The sequence below is a fragment of the Suillus clintonianus genome (genome assembly GCF_016758775.1).
Source record: "Suillus clintonianus strain FC179 chromosome Unknown DEU56scaffold_7, whole genome shotgun sequence".
Lineage (NCBI taxonomy): Eukaryota > Fungi > Basidiomycota > Agaricomycetes > Boletales > Suillaceae > Suillus > Suillus clintonianus.
In genome coordinates, this window is record NW_024539231.1 from 130648 (window position 1) to 151694 (window position 21047).

General features: G+C 48.7%; 6 protein-coding genes across 6 annotated transcripts; 2 read left to right on the top strand and 4 right to left on the bottom strand.

The window, feature by feature from the left end:
- Positions 1–1405: 1405 nt before the first annotated feature.
- DEU56DRAFT_907905 (uncharacterized protein) lies at positions 1406–2007 on the bottom strand (the record flags this gene model as incomplete). Its single annotated transcript, XM_041356941.1, has 5 exons — positions 1406–1483; positions 1536–1593; positions 1650–1720; positions 1778–1861; positions 1915–2007. 5 exons carry the CDS (start codon positions 2005–2007, stop codon positions 1406–1408), a joined length of 384 nt encoding a protein of 127 aa, XP_041213365.1.
- Positions 2008–2916: 909 nt separating this feature from the next.
- DEU56DRAFT_898342 (uncharacterized protein) lies at positions 2917–3878 on the top strand (the record flags this gene model as incomplete). Its single annotated transcript, XM_041356462.1, has 5 exons — positions 2917–3368; positions 3422–3505; positions 3563–3633; positions 3693–3750; positions 3804–3878. The coding sequence occupies exons 1-5, from the start codon at positions 3267–3269 to the stop codon at positions 3876–3878; spliced, it is 390 nt and encodes a 129-aa protein (XP_041213366.1). The 5' UTR covers positions 2917–3266.
- A 1287-nt stretch (positions 3879–5165) lies between these two features.
- DEU56DRAFT_898343 (uncharacterized protein) lies at positions 5166–5772 on the bottom strand (the record flags this gene model as incomplete). Its single annotated transcript, XM_041356463.1, has 5 exons — positions 5672–5772; positions 5535–5618; positions 5410–5477; positions 5296–5353; positions 5166–5243 (listed from the first exon to the last, which is right to left on the bottom strand). Exons 1-5 carry the CDS (start codon positions 5762–5764, stop codon positions 5166–5168), a joined length of 381 nt encoding a protein of 126 aa, XP_041213367.1. The 5' UTR covers positions 5765–5772.
- A 1137-nt stretch (positions 5773–6909) lies between these two features.
- Positions 6910–14537, top strand: DEU56DRAFT_513074 (uncharacterized protein). Its single transcript, XM_041346587.1, has 9 exons — positions 6910–7551; positions 7610–7735; positions 7795–8499; positions 8547–8863; positions 9014–9194; positions 9250–9435; positions 9484–11979; positions 12029–14422; positions 14478–14537. The coding sequence occupies exons 1-9, from the start codon at positions 7261–7263 to the stop codon at positions 14508–14510; spliced, it is 6729 nt and encodes a 2242-aa protein (XP_041213368.1). The 5' UTR covers positions 6910–7260; the 3' UTR covers positions 14511–14537.
- On the bottom strand, positions 14478–16230 carry DEU56DRAFT_513087 (uncharacterized protein). Its single transcript, XM_041346588.1, has 15 exons — positions 16144–16230; positions 16068–16077; positions 15997–16016; positions 15911–15943; positions 15768–15864; positions 15688–15719; positions 15608–15635; positions 15519–15551; positions 15391–15467; positions 15271–15337; positions 15146–15223; positions 14987–15097; positions 14891–14931; positions 14814–14839; positions 14478–14766 (listed from the first exon to the last, which is right to left on the bottom strand). The coding sequence occupies exons 1-15, from the start codon at positions 16177–16179 to the stop codon at positions 14565–14567; spliced, it is 891 nt and encodes a 296-aa protein (XP_041213369.1). The 5' UTR covers positions 16180–16230; the 3' UTR covers positions 14478–14564.
- A 1118-nt stretch (positions 16231–17348) lies between these two features.
- Positions 17349–19176, bottom strand: DEU56DRAFT_957736 (uncharacterized protein; the record flags this gene model as incomplete). The annotated part of the gene is made up of 15 exons (XM_041359270.1): positions 17349–17768; positions 17817–17842; positions 17897–17937; positions 17986–18096; positions 18151–18228; positions 18279–18342; positions 18395–18471; positions 18528–18560; positions 18616–18643; positions 18693–18724; positions 18774–18870; positions 18917–18949; positions 19003–19022; positions 19070–19079; positions 19141–19176. The coding sequence occupies 15 exons, from the start codon at positions 19174–19176 to the stop codon at positions 17573–17575; spliced, it is 882 nt and encodes a 293-aa protein (XP_041213370.1). The 3' UTR covers positions 17349–17572.
- Positions 19177–21047: the final 1871 nt, after the last annotated feature.

Here is a 21047-nt window from a genome sequence, read left to right on the forward strand (position 1 = left end):
CAATCGAGGAGCATCAAGATTCAAGTCCTCGCTACCCACAAGTACTCCACCTGGGCCTTGCGCAACTGGTTCAGGCAAGTCTGCATACTCGGCGGCATCAATATTGAGTGCCTCGGAGTCACCTTTGGCATTATTTGACTCTGATTCTGCTTGGCGAGCTGCTGTAGCTGCGGCTGTTGCATTTTTGGTGTTGGTAGGACTCGGAGTCTCGGAACCACATATGATGTGTAAGTGCACAACTGTGCATTATTCCTGAGCGCAGCTTCGATACTGCCATAGAGCTCGACCCTATCCGGGTCCGGTCACTCTGGTGCATAATGCTCAAAATTATATTTAGAGTTTCCGAGGGGGATACTATGTAGAAGTTGTGCGAGTGCCGTTCGAGATACTTCATGAATCAAACATATTCTCAATTTGACAGTAGACCATTGACAGTACTTTCGTCAGTCACCGGTCATATCTTATCGATTGTTTGGTGATTTCGGACGTTCAGAGACAGAGTTGACAGGCTATGTTCCTGGGATCATATACATATATATTCGAGTTTTTGACCAGTTTTTGACACCCCAATATCGACCCCGAGTTATCGACTGGTTAAAAACACGTTAAAAACCTGTCAAAAACTCCAACGTCAAAAACTCAGAGGTTTTTAACGGAGCCCTAGTTTCCACCGTGACATCAACTACTTTCAACTTGAAGTGGCTCAAATACGAGGGCCCGACAGTTATTGAATGCTTCATGGAAACGATTCAGATCACTGATCTATGACTCTGAGATACTCCTAGACAGTGTCATCGTACTCAGACCCACATCATGCGAAATACTGCCAAACTCGGTTGAACTCGCAGAGAGGTGTGCGGTGAAGAACTTCTCAAAAAGTGATTGCAGAATTGCATATTCTACCTGATCTCGAGCACTGGCTAACTGGCTTCCTTCTAGAATCACGATCAGACGAAGAAGAGCCTGAGAAGACTTTGTTCCCACCCATAATGACTTTAGGCCTGGCAGGCAACTTCCCAGTTCATATGTGTGTATTAGTCGAAGTGGCTCTTTGACCTTCCTCTATGTTTGCCAGAGTCTTCGATCCCAACAGTTTTCCGCGCCATAAATTACCTCTCTAGCGACACTCACGATCTCGCAGTCGACGGCGTTACTGATTCCGATCGGATATTCATGATCACATGTATGTCATATCGCTTAGTCGACCCGTATACTGCAGCATGAGCTCACAATGCACCCGATAGCCTGTTTCTGCGCGCAAAGAGAAAGCTTAATCGCGCGGCACTAGGACATAGCGAAGGGGGTCACAAACATATCTTCCAGACATCACGACTAAAAGCTAATTTGACAAACATTCTGCGTCGGACGACTTAAACTAGGTCTCCTCGCATTCTGAAACATCTCACTACTTCGACGCAACGAGCATCCAGTACTGCTTGTTGAAGTCCGCAGCGCCCGCGAGAGGAGCCGGACCATAGGTGACCTGGAGCAACGTCAGTCATATGGCCAAACATTGTCACCGATGAAAAACAAACCGGTCCTGAGAGTTTATCGAGGAGCAGCCTGTTAATAGCGTCGCCTGCCTTACGGATTCTGCGCATACAGGGGATGAATGAATTATTACCACTGGAACCGAAGATTGTACTCACACATAGCTTCCGTTTCCCTGCAGGTCCAACTGGAGCAGCTGTTCATTTGCGCCGCCTACGACCTGGTTTGCCTATGATTTCGCGCTGTTAGCAATCTCGCATCTGTCAACACCAGATAGACCAATCACTCCATCGATCGTAATATACTTCTTCGCCGCCTCAACATAGAGGTTCGCTGCGCCCTTGACTGCGTCCACCCAAATGACCTGGACCTATGAACATCAATGAGCATAGGAAGCGTGTCACTATCATGATGCACGCGTACTTTCGAACCTTGGCCAATGCTATTGCCCACGACGTGGTCGGCAGCATTCAACTGGAGAAAGCTGAAATTATGGTAAACGTTTTGGACATTCATCTTGTGCTGGTAGTACTTGACAATGAGAGAGGGTTGTTGATGGAAAGTAATGGTAGGATATGTTGTGACCTTTATACCTGTCTGAACGCTCCATTAGGTTCCAGATGCAGAAGTCGACACCGCCCTTTCAAGTCTGAGTCTTAGTCTTGGGTCATGACTCACATGTCATCGGGCACATTATATGCCCGATTCCGCTGGTACCTTCTTCATTACATTTTGCCCTTGCTCGAAATTGGAAGCTGAACAAGCGAAATTTGACAAGGCCTGGTCCACTCCACATCACCCCCGCCCATGTATTTTGTGTTACATCAGACAGGGTCGCAATCCTATCTCCATCCGAGTCCGAGGGGGAGCTGCGACAGGGGCAACATCACGGCTCGAATATTGTTCCGTCGTGGGTCTTAGTTCTAGACCGATGGAAGCCTGCGTGGAAGATGACGGCAAGCAATCAATATCTTCTGTACCGTATCTGGCTAGGGCAGACTACCAAGACGCTCAAGTCACTGATCAGGCAGTCAAGCTGTCTCCATCCAGGTCAGTATTACACGCGGCTTCAAGTTGTTCCCAGCACTTTATTTGGTTATCTGGAGAATAAAATGGTAAATGCACTATGCACATGCCAGATGTGCGTGTGCTAGAGTCACAATGCAAACACCCGGCCTCGGTATCAGCTGCAGCCTGCGAGGTACCCGTCGAAGATGAAATTCGGTATTTGACCTTCCAAGTCGCTTTATGTGATTCTCATGCATGGGATGTCGCTGCACTCCCAAGCTGCTCTTGACTCAATTGTACTCTTAGATCAGAAGTAAGGAGCGGTGGGGGGTCAGTGGCTTGAATGATTAGATTAATGTCGATAAACAAGTGGCACGTCAAAAGAACGCCTGTCGGTGACTATTAAAAGATATCGCGCCCCATTACAATGACTCGTCTGCCGAGGGCACCCATAAAGATATCATAGGGTATCGTAGCGAACTTCTTTCCAACATGACCGAGTCAGCTTCGGGCGGGAGAGTCGAGACTGGATTATAACGTCAGGAACGAATGTGCCTTTGATGCTGGAATCCGGCGAATGACATGCCCCGAAGCAAAGTCTCGACCCAAGACCAGTACTCAGACGAACTTGAAGGATGTTAGACTTTGGTATCTGGAACCTAAGGGAGCTTCAGACAAGTATAAAGGTGACAGCATATCCTACCATTAGTTTTCATCGATAACTCTGTCTCCGAGTAGTACTCAGCGGAGTCAACCACCAGTACACGATGACCTTTTTCATGATCCAGAATCTTTTCCATAATCTCAGCCATGTCCAGATGAATCGTTTCAACCAGGTTCTGGCTAGAAACACTGGTCACGGTGATCTAGTAAGCGTTCATAACGGCAGAAAAGTGCGTCCTATACTAATCAATGCCCATAGGTCGAGGTCCAATGGATCGACGCAGCTGCGGGCAAAGCGAATCTCCTGGATATAGCGACGAACATGTTTATTACGATCAGTGAAGTGATTGATCTATCTGGTGTTGACAGATTTAGGATTTCTAACAGCATGGAATGATAGGTAGGCCAGGTCGTAGGCTCCGTCAATCCCCAGCTGCTCCACTTGAACGTGCAGGGCGACGGAAGCTTTGTGTGAGTATAGTCTTCGGTCCCAGTGGTATTGCGGATTCACTCGTCACATATATGCGCAGAATCCATGCGGTGGGCGACGCTGTTAAAAGGCTGGTTCTCGATGAGCCCTCAGGCCCGGTTTGTTTTTTCATCGGTGACCATTTTGGGCTTCATGACTGACGTTACTCCAGATCACCAGTGGCCCGACTCCTCTCGCGGACGCTGCGGACTTCAACAAGCAGTTCTGGGTGCTTGTTGAGCTGTAGTAGAAGGGGTGTTTTAGACTGCGAGGAGACCTAGGCTAGTTGCTGTCGGTATACGTCATCCGTTGCAGAATGTATGTCGGATTAGGTTTTAGTCGGGATGTATGGAAACACGTTTGTGACTCTCCCCGGCTGGACGATGAGGTGTCCAGTAGCACGTACACGATTAGACCGACAAACAGTTCCGCTACCGTTTTCATATTATCATAGTACAAGGATTCAGCCAAGAAGTGATTTTATGTAATAGATATTTCTGGCGAAATCCAATCAAATATATTATATCCAAATGTGTCTATTAATATACACACTCAAACAAGGTAATTAATCAGCGCTCAGCTTCAAGTTGTTTGGATCCGAAGCTTTTGCCAAACAACTTCAGTAACTTGGTATACCGCAGTGAAATATCATTTGCATCTAGGTCGGTATATGGTCATCTATGGCGTTAGCGGAGCGACCGAAAACTCCCCGTTCGTCCACCATGGCATACACAACCATTCTTTCGATGTCTTTCAGCCCGCCAACATACCAGCACACACGCCCAGTTGTCGTTATTGCTCGTTTCGCGACAGCTCCTCGGCATCTATACTCCAACATATTGCCAGACCCTCCACCTTCCGATGGTTACCCATGCTGCCCGCGTACTGGAGACACTCGTCGCCCAGCCTGTCCTCACTGGCGCCGTGCGTTGTGTTCTGAGAGGCTGCGTATTGCTGGAGGGCGCACATGTACTCCGGGCGTGTGAGAGGATTGACGGTGGATATTTGTATGGATGTTGATCAAGGCAATCCTCAGGGCGGTGCAGCATCAGGATGCCCAAGCCCTATCTGATGCACTCGGCTGAATAGACTTGCAGCATCTTACCATTCGCAAACATCGGATGCATGTATGCGCCCGAAATACCTTTTTGAACGCATTTCAAAAACTGTGCCCGGTTGTCCTAACCTTGTATGATCCTTTATTTTTCGTATCGGTCACTTTTGGATTTGTGATGTTCTCAGAAGTCCGTTCCCCACGCACTCAAAATCATGCCTATACACTGAGCAGTGTTAAACTGCAACTGCCGCCGATTTGTAACGACTAGTTCCTTAGACACCCTGGTGACCTGCTTCTGCGGGCAAAAAGGAAATGCGATAAAACTTAATCGCGGTACCAGGACAGCTACAGTCTAGCCAAGGGGAGTCACAAACATATTTTCCATACATCACCACTAAAAGCTGATCCGATAAACATTCTGCGATGGACGACGTAAAATGACAGTAACTAGGTCTCCTCGCGTTCTGAAACATCTCACTACTTCGACGCAACGAGCATCCAGTACTGCTTGTTGAAGTCCGCAGCGCTCACGAGAGGAGCCGGACCATAGGTGACCTGGAGCAACATCAGTCATATGGCCAAAAATTGACACCGATGAAAAACAAACCGGGCCTGAGGGTTTATCGAGGAGCAGCCTGTTAATAGGGTCGTCGACCTTACGGATTCTGCGCATAAAGGGGATGAATGAATTATTGCTATTGGAACCGAAGATTATACTTACGCATAGCATGCTCCCTCCCGGTCCAACTGGAGCAGCTGGGAATCGGCGGATCCTACGACCTGGTTTTCCTATCATTTCGCGCTGTTAGCAATCTCGTATCTGTCAAGACCAGATAGACCAATCACTCCATCGATCGTAATAAACTTATTCGCCGCGGGAACATAGAGGTTCGCTGTGCCCTGGGCCCTGTCGTTCCAAATGACCTGGACCTATGAACATTGATGAGCATAGGAAGCGTGTCGCTATCATGATGCACGCGTACCGTCGAACATTGGCCAATGTTATTGCCCACGACGTGGCCGGCAGCATTCAACTGGAGAAAGCTGAGATTATGGCGAAGGTTTTGGACATTCATCTTGTGCTGGTAGTACTTGACAATGAGAGAGGGTTGTTGATGGAAAGTAATGGTAGGATATGTTGTGACCTTTGTACCTGTCTGAACGCTCCATTAGGTTCCAGATGCAGAAGTCAGCACCATCCTTCAAGTCTGAGTTTTGGGGCACGACTCACTTGACATCGGACCCATTCTAAGCCCGATTCCACTGGTGCCTTCTTCGTTAAATTTTACCCTTGGTCAAAATTGGGATTTGAACAAGCGAGATTTGACAAGGCCTGGTTCTGTCCAGATCACCCCGCCCATGTATTTTGTGTCAGCATCGGACAGGGTCGCAATTACATTTTCATTCGAGTCCGAGGGGAAGCTTCGACAGGGGCAACATCGCGGTTCGAACATTGTTCCGTCGTGGGTTTTAGTTCTAGACCCATAGAAGCTTGTATGGAAGGTGACGGCAAGGAACGACTATCTTCTGTATTCCATAGGTCTGTCCGTATCTCCGTCCAGGTCAGTATTACATGTGGATTGAAGTTGAAGTTCCGAGCACTATAGACAGTACAAGAACTACTCCTTTTTTATCAAACGAAATTGGATGGCAAATACACTATGCACACGCGACCTTGTGCGTGGGACTCCGCGTGTATATGCGTGTATATGCGTGTGCTAGAGTCACAATGCGAACACCCGGCCTCAGTATCAGCTGCAGCCTGCGAGGTACCCGTTGAAGATGGGATTCGGTATTTGACCTTCCAAGTCGCATTTTGTGATCCCCGTGCGCGTCTCGGTGTCGCTCAGACGAGGGACGAATCATGATTTGTACATGGAGGATGAGTCGATGTAGCGACACAACTCAATTGTACTCTCAGATCAGAAGTAAAAAGTGGTGGGGAATCAGTAGCCTGAAAGATTAGGTTAATCTGAAGATGCCCAGTTGCTCCAGATGGACGTGCGGGGAAACTGATAGGATACTGGAAGTTAAGCTTTCAGTATCAGCGACAGTATATTTTCAGTGCTGCAATCTCGTACAAAAATCGTTTCTTTTTCAAGGTAACGTTTGGCGAGAGAACTTTTCTGATGCATCTCGTCGATCAACACCACATACTCATCACTGAAAACGAGGATCTCCACATCAACCACAGCAGAAGCTCATATGAATTTACAGAGACGTACATTCAGAAGCGCGAGGACGCGATGCAAGTCCTTTTGCCATTCAACAATCCGGCCGCGATCAAATATGACAAAGAAGGGCCGCCGCCAAAAAAATTGCTCCTTCTTCGATAATTCACTATCAATGCGGTTTACTCCTGTATGATGTTATCAGTGTCCAGCGATGAAAAAACTCGATCTCCGTGATGTGATGTTCGATATTAACCAGTGGTTCACGAAATTTGAATCATGAGAGTCTTCTGTGACATTATCACGTCACGTGATGACAGATCGCGCAAGTCACATCGCGTTGTCACATCAACTTGAATGAGAAGAAGTCTCGTCTTCGCCATTGTTAATCCACAAACTCGATGGCACGAGGAGGTCGAGGCGCCTTTGGGCTTACATCCAGTGGTAGAGGTCGCGGGTACAGAGGTGGTACTCGCGGAAGCACACACTTTCGTGGTCGTGGACGGGGTCGCGGTCGCGGCGGGTCGAATGCACCAGGTGATGGTCCAGCCCCGCAACGGGAAGATGATGGAACACAACTAGAAGAACGATTCGAACGGGTTCGAGAGAGCGACGAGATTGACGAGAAGCTGGGATTTGGGAGAGTGCAAGAAGGTGCAAGGAGAGAGGGCTGGTTGATTAACATGCATCCCGTGAGTCCCGTGTTTGGCTTTTTGGGACTCAGTTCATTCATTCACGAACCTCCTTCAGACTCTAATAAAGGATGCGGACTACCCGGGCGGAAAGGCGGCCGTCGATTTTTACTTCATTCAGGATGACGGAGGAATGTTCAAGTGTACAATGCTGTATGAACCCTACTTCTACATAGCATGCAAGGTGAGTCTCCGCAGCTTTCTTGGGCAATGAATGTCTATGATATTAATTACATCCCACAGACTGGGTCAGAGTCTTCTGTTGAAGAGTGGTTACAGAAGCGGTTCGAAGGCTTGATTGTACGGATCGTGCGGGAGAAGAAAGAGGACTTGAAGCTGCCGAACCACCTCATGGGTCATCACCGTCTGTACATGCAACTGTGCTTTCGAAACGTGAGCGACCTTCTGGCCGTACGACGGGACATAGCCCCTCTCGCACTCGCAAACGGCGCAAAACGAGACGCAATCGACGCGTATGCCGAAGTTGTAGCGGCAGCGAGCACGAATGTAGAACTTGAAGGCGAATGGGCGGAGATCGGTAGAAGCAATGCGACAAACTACAGGGATCGAGATGCACCGTCGTGCATCGTGGATATCCGCGAATTCGACGTGCCTTACTACTTGCGAGTGGCCATCGACAACGAGATGCGAGTGGGACTGTGGTATGGGATTACGTTTACAGCTGGACAGCCTTCGTTTGTGCAGTTGACAGAGAGGGTCAAACGCGCGGATCCTGTAGTGATGGCATTCGATATCGAGACCACGAAAGCGCCGCTGAAGTTCCCAGATGCGGCAGTGGACCAGGTGATGATGATTTCATACATGGTGGATGGTCAAGGGTTCTTAGTAACGAACCGGGAGATTGTAAGCGAGGACATTGATGACTTTGAATATACGCCAAAGGAGGGGTATGAGGGGCCGTTCATAATTTTCAACGAGAAGGACGAGGTGACGCCGTCGTTTCTGTCTTTAACTTGAACTCATATCTTCTGTAGGCAGCAACACTCATGCGGTTTTTCAATCACATCCAGGATGTGAAACCTACGGTGATGGCAACATTCAACGGCGACTTCTTCGATTTTCCATTCCTGTGTGCACGCTCGAAGGCAAACGGGTTGGACATGTTTTTGCTGACAGGTTTCGCTCAGGATAACGAGGACGAGTTCAAGTCCCGCGGATGCGTACACATGGACTGCTTCAGGTGGGTAAAGCGCGACTCGTATTTACCACAGGGAAGCCAGGGCTTGAAGGCAGTCACGACAGCCAAGCTTGGGTACAATCCAATTGAACTTGATCCAGAGTTGATGACACCGTGAGTCTATTTCTCCCTTTATGATGTTATTTTTACGCTGTGTATGTGCTATATCGCTTTCTTTGAATATTCTGTTCGGTTTTGCTCAACTTTGTGACCCTGTTCTGTTGTCCCAGTTTCAATCACGACATTTTAACGTGTTCCTTGCAGCTATGCGATGGAGCAGCCACAGGTCCTTGCGCAGTATTCTGTCTCCGATGCGGTAGCGACGTACTACTTATACATGAAATACGTGCACCCCTTCATTTTCTCACTATGCAACATCATTCCGCTCTGTCCGGACGAAGTGCTGCGGAAAGGAAGTGGCACACTTTGTGAGACACTGCTAATGGTATGTCTGATTCCTTCGTGTCGTTCGGTTGTAGCTGACTTCGCACATGAACCAGGTCGAGGCGTACCGCGGCCACATCATCATGCCGAACCGCCACGAGGACGCGCATCTGAACATGTTCGAGGGCCATCTACTTGCATCAGAGACCTATGTTGGAGGGCACGTCGAGGCACTTGAAGCCGGCGTATTCCGCAGTGACATCCTCACGGACTTCAAGATCGTGCCCGCAGCCGTGCAACAGGTAAGCTTCCTGTCGCAGTGCAACACACCCCAGACTTACATCTAACAGCTTATCGACGACCTTGATGCCGCACTCACCTTTTGCATCACCGAGGAGTCTAAATCCTCACTGGAAGATGTGACCAACTATGACGAGGTCAAGTCACAGATACAGTCGGCGCTCGAGGCATTACGCGATACCCCAAAGCGCACGGACAAGCCGCTGATTTACCACTTGGATGTTGCGGCGATGTACCCGAACATCATGCTTTCGAATCGCTTGCAGCCAGATTCGATGGTGGATGAGTCTGTGTGCGCGGTGTGCGATTTCAATCGTCCCGGAAAGACATGCGATCGGCGGCTCGAGTGGGCATGGAGGGGAGAGTTCTTTCCTGCAAGGAGGGACGAGTACAACATGATTAGGCACGCACTAAATCAGGAGACGTTTCCCCCGAAGAGGCCTGGGGGCCCGCAGAGGCGGTTCCCAGACTTGACAGATGCGGAGCAGACTGCGTTGCTGCATAAGCGCTTGGGTGACTACTCGCGGAAGGTGTACAAGAAGATCAAGGATACGAAGGTGGAGACAAGAGAGTCGATCGTGTGTCAGCGGGAGAACCCCTTCTATGTCGACACGGTGCGACGTTTCCGTGACCGTCGCTATGAGTACAAGGGACTTCACAAGACCTGGAAGAAGAATTTGGACACCGTGGTCAGTGAGGGACGCTCGATCGCAGAGGTCGATGAGGCGAAGAAGATGATTGTGCTTTATGACTCCCTACAGCTTGCGCACAAATGTATCCTTAACTCGTTCTACGGGTACGTGATGCGCAAGGGTGCGCGGTGGCACTCGATGGAGATGGCGGGAATTACTTGTCTCACAGGCGCAACGATCATCCAGATGGCGCGCGCGCTCGTCGAGCAGATTGGTCGCCCGCTGGAGCTTGATACGGATGGAATCTGGTGCATGCTTCCTGGTGTCTTCCCGGAGAACTTCAAGTTCAAACTCAACAATGGGAAAGCCATCGGGTTCTCATATCCGTGTACGATGCTTAACCACCTTGTGTACGCCCGGTTTACCAACCACCAGTACCACGACCTGGACACTTCCACCGGGGAGTACATCGTGCACAGCGAGAACTCCATTTTCTTCGAACTAGATGGGCCATACAAAGCCATGATTCTCCCATCGTCGAAGGAGGAAGATAAGCTGTTGAAGAAGCGGTATGCCGTCTTCAATGACGACGGGTCGCTTGCAGAGCTGAAGGGGTTTGAGGTGAAGCGCCGGGGAGAGCTCCAGTTGATCAAGATCTTCCAGTCACAGATCTTCGAGAAATTCCTTCTGGGAACAACGACGGAGGAATGCTATGGCGCAGTTGCGCAGGTTGCGGATCAGTGGCTCGATATCCTCTTTAGCAAGGCTGACACGCTGACTGACGAGGAGCTCGTTGAACTCATTGCCGAGAACCGTAGCATGTCCAAGACGCTGGCGGAGTACGGAGGACAGAAATCAACCTCTATCAGCACCGCTAAGCGACTTGCTGAGTTCCTTGGTGACCAGATGGTCAAGGACAAAGGTCTTGCCTGCAAGTTTATCATTTCCGCGAAGCCCAATGGAGCGCCAGTCACAGAGCGTGCCGTCCCTGTTGCTATATTCTCAGCAGAAGAGAGTGTCAAGCGCACTTACCTGCGTAAATGGCTCAAAGACCACAGCCTCTGCAACTTCGATCTCAGATCCATCCTCGACTGGGATTACTACATAGAGCGTTTGGGTTCAGTCATCCAGAAGCTTATCACCATCCCCGCCGCGATGCAGAAAGTCTCTAACCCTGTTCCTCGTATCCGCCACCCTGATTGGCTGCACCGCCGTGTTGCAGGCGCTGTGGACAAGTTCAAACAGAACAAAGTCACCGACTTTTTTACGCGTGCTACTGCTGACTCGCAGTCCCAGTCTCAGGCGCAGACTCAAATAACTGACGCAGAATTGGACATGGAGGATTTCGGACAAGACAAGACCTTGGAACGCCCTCGCATCGCTATTGTCAATCGGAAGTCCCGCAAACGGACGCCTGAGCCTGACGAAGAAGTACCAGACGATGAAGCTCCACTTCCTGACCCTACGATCAGCTACTCCGCGTGGATCAGGGCCATCAGGCCGCGTTGGAAGAAACAGCGAAATGCTCGCTGGGGAAACACTGGTGACGCTATCGTGCCTTCCATGTTCAAAGGTGCCCGGGTTCGCACAACACAGCGATGGGACATCGTACAAATCCGTCCCAGTAAGATTCCCGGGCGATTCACACTATGGGTATCCGTCGATGCTCAACTGGTGTCTGTGCCTCTGCGCATTCCTCGCGAGTTTTTCTTGCACCTGAAGACTCCGCCTCGCGACGGCCTATTTCAACCAGAATACTATGCCTTCGAGAAAGTTGTCCGTCACCTTCCTCGTGACCTTCCCTGCTCAAATCTCTATCGGATTTCTGTCAAGGAGGACGCTTATCAGGAAATTCAAGAGCATTTTATGGACCTTACGAATGATCCGAATGTTGATGGCGTCTTTGAGCGGCAGGTACATTTCGTTCGCTTTGTGAGCAAATAGTATACTCACAGCCGTTTAGGTTCCACTAGAGATGCGTGCCCTCCTCAAACTAGGCAAGACATGTACTGTGGACGAACTGGGCATGACTCTGAACCGTGCTCAAAGCAGTGGTGTCGATTTGTCTCAACTCGACCGAGCCACTCCCTCCCTTTCTCGCAGAATATACCTGGATGGCGGCCGCTCGGGGAAGTACATCTTCCTGTATCATGCATGTTCTAGTACTTCGCATGTCCACGTATTTGCGATGTTCATGCCCAATGGCGCCGTCAAACTTCACCTTGTTGATCCCGCTCCCCGTCGACAACAAATCCCTCGTCTCCAAGAGTTGTACAAAGACCTTTCGGCGAAGCGACAATCCAAGGACGGCAATAGTTCGCTCGACTATCCCACCTCATGCGATTTCAATACTACATACCACAACAAGGACACGACAGCCCTCAAATCCATTTCCAGAGAACTCGGACTTCTGGAAAATATGTCTTACACCATCGTGATTTCATCTATCAAGGATCAAATTTACTTTGATGCATGGGTTCCAAAGCTTTCAAAATTCCCTGTTCTTTCAATGTCAAAAACAAAAGCAGCGCATACGCTCAATGTTTTCCCCTGGCAACCTGACGTCGCCCAAAAGATGGTTCAGCGGTACCTATCACTAGGAACCTGGCTGGATCGCTCAATTGCCCTAGCGGATTATTATGATATCCCTATTGGTCACATCGACGGCGATCAGCCACTGCTGTTGTCGGACATTAGCTTCGCCCGGCGACTGATTCAGCAAGACATTGTCCTTTGGTGGTCGCCGTCGGAACGGCCAGATCTTGGTGGCATAGAGCATGATAACAGACCAACCGAGGATGTACAGCAAACAGAGTTCGCATCGCCTGGATGCTATTCCAATGTCTGTCTGGAAGTCACTGTTCGCAATTTGGCAGTGAACTCCATCCTCCACTCTGTCGCTGTTAATGAGCTTGAAGGGAGTGGCGGAGCAACAGCATTTGATTCCGTATCTCGAACACTGGACGAGTTCTCCGGAGGCGAGGCTCAGCGTGACCTTACCCTTGGAGAATCAAACATCTCGACTCTCACCTTCGGCATCCTCAAGTCGATGGTCAAGACATGGTTGCTTGACAAAGTCCAGGGCAATTTCGAAAGCCCGGCCACGCTAGCAATTGATCACTTCTGGCGCTGGATCAGCACAAGTGCTTCCCACCTTCATGACCCAAATATTTATCGCTTCGTTCATGGGCTCATGAGGAAAACATTCATCCAGATGCTGGCTGAATTCAAGCGACTCGGATCTCACGTCATCCATGCGGACTTCAGCCGGATTTTGCTAGCGACATCGAAGCCTCCAGGCACTGCCCACGCATATGCCACCTACATAACCACAGCAGTGACATCACACGAACTCTTTGAACATATGTACCTCAAAACCGAGCGTTTTTACGACTTTCTTCTCTTCATGGACTCTGCGAACATGGGAGGCATTGTATGCGAAGACCCGCTGGCTGTTGACCCTCCAGAAGAGCTCACCATCGAGACTCGATGGAATATCCAGACTTTCCTACCACCCGCTATCCAAGACGATTTCGGTGCCGTCATCCAATTCTTCATCATCGAGCTTTTCAAGATTCGGCAGAAGCATAACGAAGGTTCAAGAGCACCCTTCCGAGTGCTTCAGAATATGGCTCCCGAGGCCACTCAGCCTGACCCGAACAAAATCAACGAGGTTGATGCAACGCGGGAGTTTATCGCCAGGAAACTCACACGCAAGTTGCTTCGGTTGGTTGGTGCTATCCAAACCAAGCAAAGAGATGCCTCCGTGGACGAAGTCCTGAGCGCTCAATTCCAGTTCCCTGTCCTCCCTGGTTCGCATCTCAACATGACAAATGCGCTCCTTGAATTCGTCAAATTTATCTGTACCGTGCTTGGCCTCGCCTCTGATTATCAGGTTGAGATCGGTTTGCTCAAGCGTAACCTCCTCGACCTTGCTGGTGTGCGCGAGTTTGCTAATGAAGCCATTTTTCGCAATCCATGCGAGCCGCTCAAATTGTCTAATGTCCCTTGCCGGCATTGCGATACACTTCGTGACTTTGACTTCTGCCGCGATCCAGAACTCATGCCGTATGGTCTTGATGGCGCTAGACCACGCTGGATCTGCGGAGGTTGTGGAGGAGAGTACGACCGTATTGCGATTGAGATGGAGCTGGTCAGACTTGTTGGATCGCTCGAAAGAGCGTTCACGCAACAGGACATGCGCTGCGGCAAGTGCAAGCAAGTTCGCTCGGACAACGTATCGCGATATTGTCATTGTTCCGGACCGTACCAGCTAGTCCTCAGCAAACCTGAATTCAGGAGAAAGTTACGCACAATTGTGAATGTAGCAATTGTTCACAATCTCTCCAGACTTAGAGTGAGTCCCCCCGCACTATTATCCACTGAAATGATCTTGATTTGTGTTGTCTCAGGAATGTGCTCGAAGGACACTTGAAACTTGGTGATTCGCATGTATTCGATTGCTTGTTGTAGCTTTAGTCGGAGTATGTAACACTATACTAGCATGGATCTTTGGCCCTGTGATCGTTGTGCTGAATATTGATGAGAGTGGATTCGCCACTTGTTGTACTCGGACTAGGCGTGTGATGAATGTGCGCGAGAGGAATAATTCGTCCGATTATGGCGGACTCAGATTCGCGGCTTTCACGCAGATTGAATAGGATACGGGAGGCCAACACACCGTGTATAACGAGTTGTGGTCTGAGAGAAGTCAAGAGGAGGAAACCTGAAAGATGGATTTTACTGACCCGTCCATAATGTTCGTGTAAGCCGCCTAAAGCATATGCATTAGTAAATTTCAATATCCACATGCCTACATACTCACAGGAGCGAAAACATCGATAAAAATGTTTGCAACAGACGCAACTGAACGATTCTCATTATATCCATATCAAACCCATTCATAAACAAAACAACTTACTTATGATACAAGTCATGTATACCAACCCATCGCGGTACAGGATCGCAACGAGGCGGCTGCGTGAATCCTGGTAGAAGTGGAATCTCTTGTATACGTTAAGTATTATGAGCACTGCGGCATTTCAGATTAACAGCTTGAGCATCCAAAAAATCGGGTTACCCAGCTCAAAAAGAATTAAAAACCCGTATTGTATCGCACTGGTGTTTCCGCTTTCAAACACGCAGCCCGTCGTGTTCGCTGCAATGTATTAATAAAGGGACCCTTTCGACATAAAGCACAGATACCTCCAGGGGCAGGATGATTGAGGCTGTTCACAGCTTTTGTAACCCCGACCGACCCTGCAATGCAAATCTATACAAATCCAAGTTTGGGCGTGGTCGACGAATCACCGAATAGCCACCTACCGCGGCAAGAAGGAGAAGCCATACGAGGACTTTCTTACTCTGCTGCCAAAAGGCAAACGTGCGAAAAATAAGAAGACCTGCGGAGTAGAGTTGATAAATATGCATATTCAAAACAACATCAGGCCGACCTTCTGCAGCGATGATACTTATCATATGCGAAGCTTGATGAACACTCAACATCGAGGCTAAATTTGAACATATTTCTAGAATTACTTACCGCTCGAGACACTGTTGAAAGTACTGCACTGAAAAGGCAGTCATTAATGTTTATCACTCCAAGTTGCGATGTTCACGAACACTTGTATACTTAGACCGGTCAGCCACCGCAGCTAAATCTCATCAAAGACGGATTCACGATACAAGAGCTCGCGGCTTACCGAAAGTAGTCATGGCAGCACCGATAAAGGTGACATAACGAGCGAGGGTAAAAGTAACTCTCATGACGTTCCACTTCCTTCCCCAGATCAACTGGACCTGAGAACTAATTTAGCGCGCATCGGGGACAAATGTCATCGCAAACCTCCTGTGTAATCGTCAAGCAGTAGTCGAAAATCTGCATGCACAAATAGGAAGGGCATTCAAAGACGTTCTAGTTCAGAGACCCACCGCTACTGCCATCGCTCCAACTTCTTCATCGTCAGACAAGAGGATGCTCGCAATGGTGGCGGCGTGCGTACCTGTGAAATACTGTAAATGTCCAAGATATTAAAACGTCAGCTTTTGGGCTGCTGGGCTGGAAAACAATGGATTAACCTGGGCGGTTTGCAGGCCTGTGTTTATCGCTGACATTGTGACGATGGTGGATGCGAGGTGCTCCTAACTTTTGCCTGCGTACCTTTTAATGTAGACAGCCAGTGGTACTTAGTGGCATCATGTATGTCCCATCTAGGACTTATTGGATACAACAGTCCCATCATTCGACAACCCAGCGGTGACGAATCTCACGATCAGTTGCACAGCTTTGGCATCAAAATGATTTGCAGATACTATACTATGTACCTGGAAGACTCAAGGACTGTTTCCCTCGTGAGTTGCAGCGATTGGGGACCATCTTCATGAGCAGTTGGTTTTGTGGTTTGGGGCGTCGTATCAAGTTAAGGGAGTTGTCCACCGGACCTATGCAACCACCAAGTGATAAATCCACACACGGTTGTTGTGGTTTTTCCATCCAAGATCACGTACAAACAGAAATTCAGCTACAATGGTGATGATAAGTCAAACAAATTCTCACCGCAGTAAAGGTAAAATTTCGCACAAGAGCCGCAGGATTGGGGTATCAATGACGTCAACACTGCATATAGTGTCAGCGATTGCCGAGGACCATCATCTTGGCTGTGTTCCCCGTCAATGTGGATAGACGTGGGTACTACCCTACGATATACTACGGTCCCTCAAGTTGTAACATCACTGGCAGTGTAGGAGATCAACTAAAAGCAGGGATACGGACACACAAGTCTGTGCATGCAGGGTGGCATAAGACGTCGTCTGGAGGATACAAGTTTACGACTAGCCGTTGTGGGCCAATATACCAAAGCTCGGGATGGCAGTGAAGCCCAATATTTGACGTTGAGGAGGCATGTGGATTAGAAGGAAATCCGAGTCACAAGTCTGAGGAGCGTCAGTCCAGACGTGGATGAATCATGAAACAGCCGTTAAAAGAATCAGAAAAAGAGTTGTTCTGCGCCATACCGTAACCCGGGCGAGTACCCGAGCAGCCTCGCTAATACCGGCCATGTCGGGCCCTCTATAGGGAAAGTCCGAGACCCTCCGAGTCGTCCTCGACCGCAACACTCACTGGCCCCCAACTGAGTTCCTTCCCCGAGGGTCTACCGCGGCGCCGCACTAGCGATGACAGCGTGTCTCAGGACCATTGAACGCGACCCGATGGCCTCTTGCCATTTGGTTCCAAGCCAATCAGAATATATGGCTGCCACCAGTGGGACGACGTAGCACCGAGTGTGGGATTCGTGTGGCCTGATTGCGTGTTAGAATGATGACATGTAGTATTGATAACAAATTTGGCCATCTACGCTCATAATTATGTACTGTTCAAATGTAAGAAGGAAAGAAAACAAGAATGAATCAAAGGACACCGCAATTCAAAAGAGTCCGGTGGGCAGACCAGTTACGGATTGACCATATAAGTGTCTTTCATATTTACGCTGACTGAATACTAGTAGTCTCAGCACGAATCTCCGGCACTAATATCTTTGTGCACGCTGACGAAAGTAGTATAACTACCAGTTGTCGTTTCACCTGCATCAGGTGTGCGATACATGTCCGCGAGGGGGAAAATGTTCGGAGATTCAGACCGACGGCTTTGACGCAGATGGAATAAGATACGGGAGGCCAGCACTCCGTGTATCACGAGTTGTGGTCTTATAGAAGTCAGCGGGAAAAACCTGTAAGATGAAGAGATGACTGACGCATCCATAATGTCAGTGTACGCGACCTGCAGGTCGAGCATTTTAGTAAGTTCGGTGGATCCAGATACATAAAAACTCACAGGAACGACCAGGGCGACAAAAATGTTCATGATGGATGCCACTGAATGACTTCTTAGACTCGTGTAGTTTCACAAACAAGAGGACTCACTTATGATGCAGGTCATGTATATCATCCCATCACGATAAAGGGTGGTGATGATGCGACTTCGAGCGCCTTCATAGAAGTTTAATATCTTGTGTATCATAAGGACCATGAGCACTGTGACATCTCAGGTCAACAGTTCGGGAATTGAACAGTATCAACTTGGGTTACCCAGCTCATAAAGAATCAAAAAACAGTACTGTATAGCGCTGCTCTTTCCGCTTGCAAACACACAGCCAGTGGTGTTCACTGAAATAGGTCAGTAAAGGTGCTCTCTCGATATGATAAAGCGCGGGTACTTGTAGGAGCGGGATGGAGGATGTTCACAACTTTTGTCACCCCGACAGACCCTGCAATGCAAATCTGTCCAATTCAATTTTACTCTTGAGCAATGGATCATCAAGTTGGCACTTACCGCAGCGAGGACGAGGAGCCACGCCAGCAATTTCTTATTCTGATGCCAAAAGGCAAATGTGCGAAAAATAAGCAGGCCTGCAGAGTGGAGATGAAGCGCTGGTTCAAAACGATGAAAGTGCCATCAGGCTGACCTTCTGCAGCGATGATGCTTATCAAATGTGAAGCTTGGTTATCGTTCAATGACCACGCTACACTCGAGTCCGTCCTAGTGTTGCTTACCGTATGAGACATTGTTGAAAGTAGCACACTGAAAGGAACAGTCAGCAGATTTCTCTCTAAATCACAAGTTCACGAACGCTTGTATACTTGGATCGGTCAACCACCGCAGCTTGAATCCCATCAAGGAGCGATTCACGATGCAAAGACTCGCGACTTACCGTACGTGGTCATGGCAGCACCGGCCAAGGTGACATAACGAGCGAGGGTGAAAGTAACTCTAGTGGCGTCCCACCTCCTTCCCCAAATCAACTGGATCTGCGAGCTAATTCAGCTCGCATCTGGCTCGAATATCGTCACAAACCTCTTGTGAAATCGTCAAGCAGTAGTCGAAAATCTGCATGCACAAATAGGAAGAGCATTCAAAGACGTTCTAGTTCAGAGACCCACCGCCACTGCCATTGCTCCAACTTCTCCATAGTTAGACAATGCGAGTGATAGAGGGTGAAGTACACACCTGTGAAATACTACAAAAGTCCAGGATGTTAGAGCATATTTGGACTACGGGCTGGAAGGTGATAGACTAACCTGCGTCGTCTGAAAGCCCACACTTGTAGCTGACATGATGAAGACGATGAGGGTATTCTAGTGTGCTAACTTTCGCCTGTATGCCTTTAAATACGGTCAATCATGACGCGTGAAGTTTCATCGTGTACCATCTTAGGAACTGGGTCCCACCGTGCGGCAATCTAGGTGTATGGTTGGGTATACATTGTTGCACAGTTTCAACTTCAGGTCTGAATTTAGAATTGTCTTCGTACACCACGAGAATGAGGGTTGTCACATCGAACCAATAGACGCACCAGCTACAGATGGCCAAGCGTTAGGACCGTTGTTCCGCTCGCGGTTGTAACTAGCCGCAAGCAGAATTTAGATAAAACAGTGGCGATAAGGAACATACATTCACGCGACGGTACGTATACCGAGGTAGGATCTCGCACCAGAGAGCGACGTCGACATTTTTTTAGTTCACCGACGATCTCCGAGTCTCGGCGGACCTTGCATTCCTTGTTAATATTTCTAATGTATCAAAGTAGATCATCCGGATGAACGTGGGTTTCCGCAGGAAGTCTATGGAGACCAATGCATGAGGTACATATCTACAAAGTTCGTTCTCTCAGAAGGGATAGACATCGCCAGGTTGTTTAGAACTTACTGCGAGTTCGGAACTGAGTTGATCCCATGGCACGATGCGCCATCATGCACAGGTCCAACAAGATGGCATCGCCGAACAAATGATCGGCTACAACGGGGACACATACAGATATCATGAGGCCGCAAATCAGCGTCAACGACAAAAATAAATTATAGATGTGAACCTGCCACGCTCGTACCATCATACTCATTTGAAGTCATAAGAAAGATTAGCAGGATCAGCATTAGTCCTCCAACTGTCCCCGAAACCCTCTCTTCCATTCCCCACAACCCAGCGATGACGTAACTTGGAGTTCCTCTTGCAAACGCGACTCGTTGCTTCTTAGCATTTGGCTCTTGTCCAAATACAAATTTAAGTTTGATCGGTGGACCATCAAGTTGACACTTACCGCAGCGAGGACGAGAAGCCACACCAGCAATTTCTTATTCTGGTGCCAAAAGGCAAATGTGCGAAAAATAAGCAGGTCTGCAGAGCAGAAATGATAAGCATACTGGTTCAAAACAACGAATACGCCATCAGGCCGACCTTCTGAAGCGATTATGCTTATCAAGTGCGAACCTTAATGAGTGTTCAACGTCGTCCACGCCAAAATCGAGTCCGTCCTAAGCACTGCTTACTGTATGAGACATCGTCAAAATTCGCACACTGAAATAAATCGGTGAGACTTCAATTCAAATTACGAGTTCACAAACGCTTGTGTACTTGGACCAGTCAGTCACCGTAAATTAAATATCATCCAGACGTGATCAACGATGCAAGTACTCGCGACTTACCGTACGTGGTCATGGCAGTACCCCTCAAGGATCAAGCTGATGGAGAGCACAATAGCTTCAAGCGTAATGGTCAAGCGTAATGGGTGACTATGAGACTTACCATCTAATCGACCACTTGCGTTTAAATTCCAGCACACGCGCATGGCTATTGCGTTTGCGATGATGGTATGTAGACATTCGTGCCACCGTATAGAGGTAGGATTTCGCACAATTGGAGTATACCCAGTGGCGCTAACACATTTTTTCAGTTACCGATCAACCGACGATCGCTCTTGAAGGAGCTTGTTGTTCCTAGCTGAAGCGCTAATCATCGATCAGGGTCCAGCACCCAGTATACGTTGATACAGGATGTCGTCCAGCCCCGAATCCAGCACTGCGCATAAGTATTTCCTTTCAAGTTTGGTCATAGGAGATGGGCAGCGCACCGCATAATGTTCCGAGGCTCCCCCTGATCAATACGCAGCCCCGATAATTCAATAACTGTCCAATACTTACACGCGTAGCAT

Excerpts from the sequence above, each read along its gene's own strand:
- DEU56DRAFT_513074 (XM_041346587.1), top strand. The coding sequence starts at position 7,261 with ATGGCACGAGGAGGTCGAGGCGCCTTTGGGCTTACATCCAGTGGTAGA. Across the intron at positions 7,736-7,794 it reads ACTTCTACATAGCATGCAAG|ACTGGGTCAGAGTCTTCTGT; the intron begins GTGAGTCTCCGC and ends TACATCCCACAG. Across the intron at positions 11,980-12,028 it reads ATGGCGTCTTTGAGCGGCAG|GTTCCACTAGAGATGCGTGC; the intron begins GTACATTTCGTT and ends ACAGCCGTTTAG.
- DEU56DRAFT_513087 (XM_041346588.1), bottom strand. The coding sequence starts at position 16,179 with ATGTCAGCGATAAACACAGGCCTGCAAACCGCCCAG. Across the intron at positions 15,636-15,687 it reads ACCGGTCTAAGTATACAAGT|TGCAGTACTTTCAACAGTGT; the intron begins GTTCGTGAACAT and ends CTGCCTTTTCAG. Across the intron at positions 15,552-15,607 it reads TTTCAACAGTGTCTCGAGCG|CTTCGCATATGATAAGTATC; the intron begins GTAAGTAATTCT and ends GTGTTCATCAAG.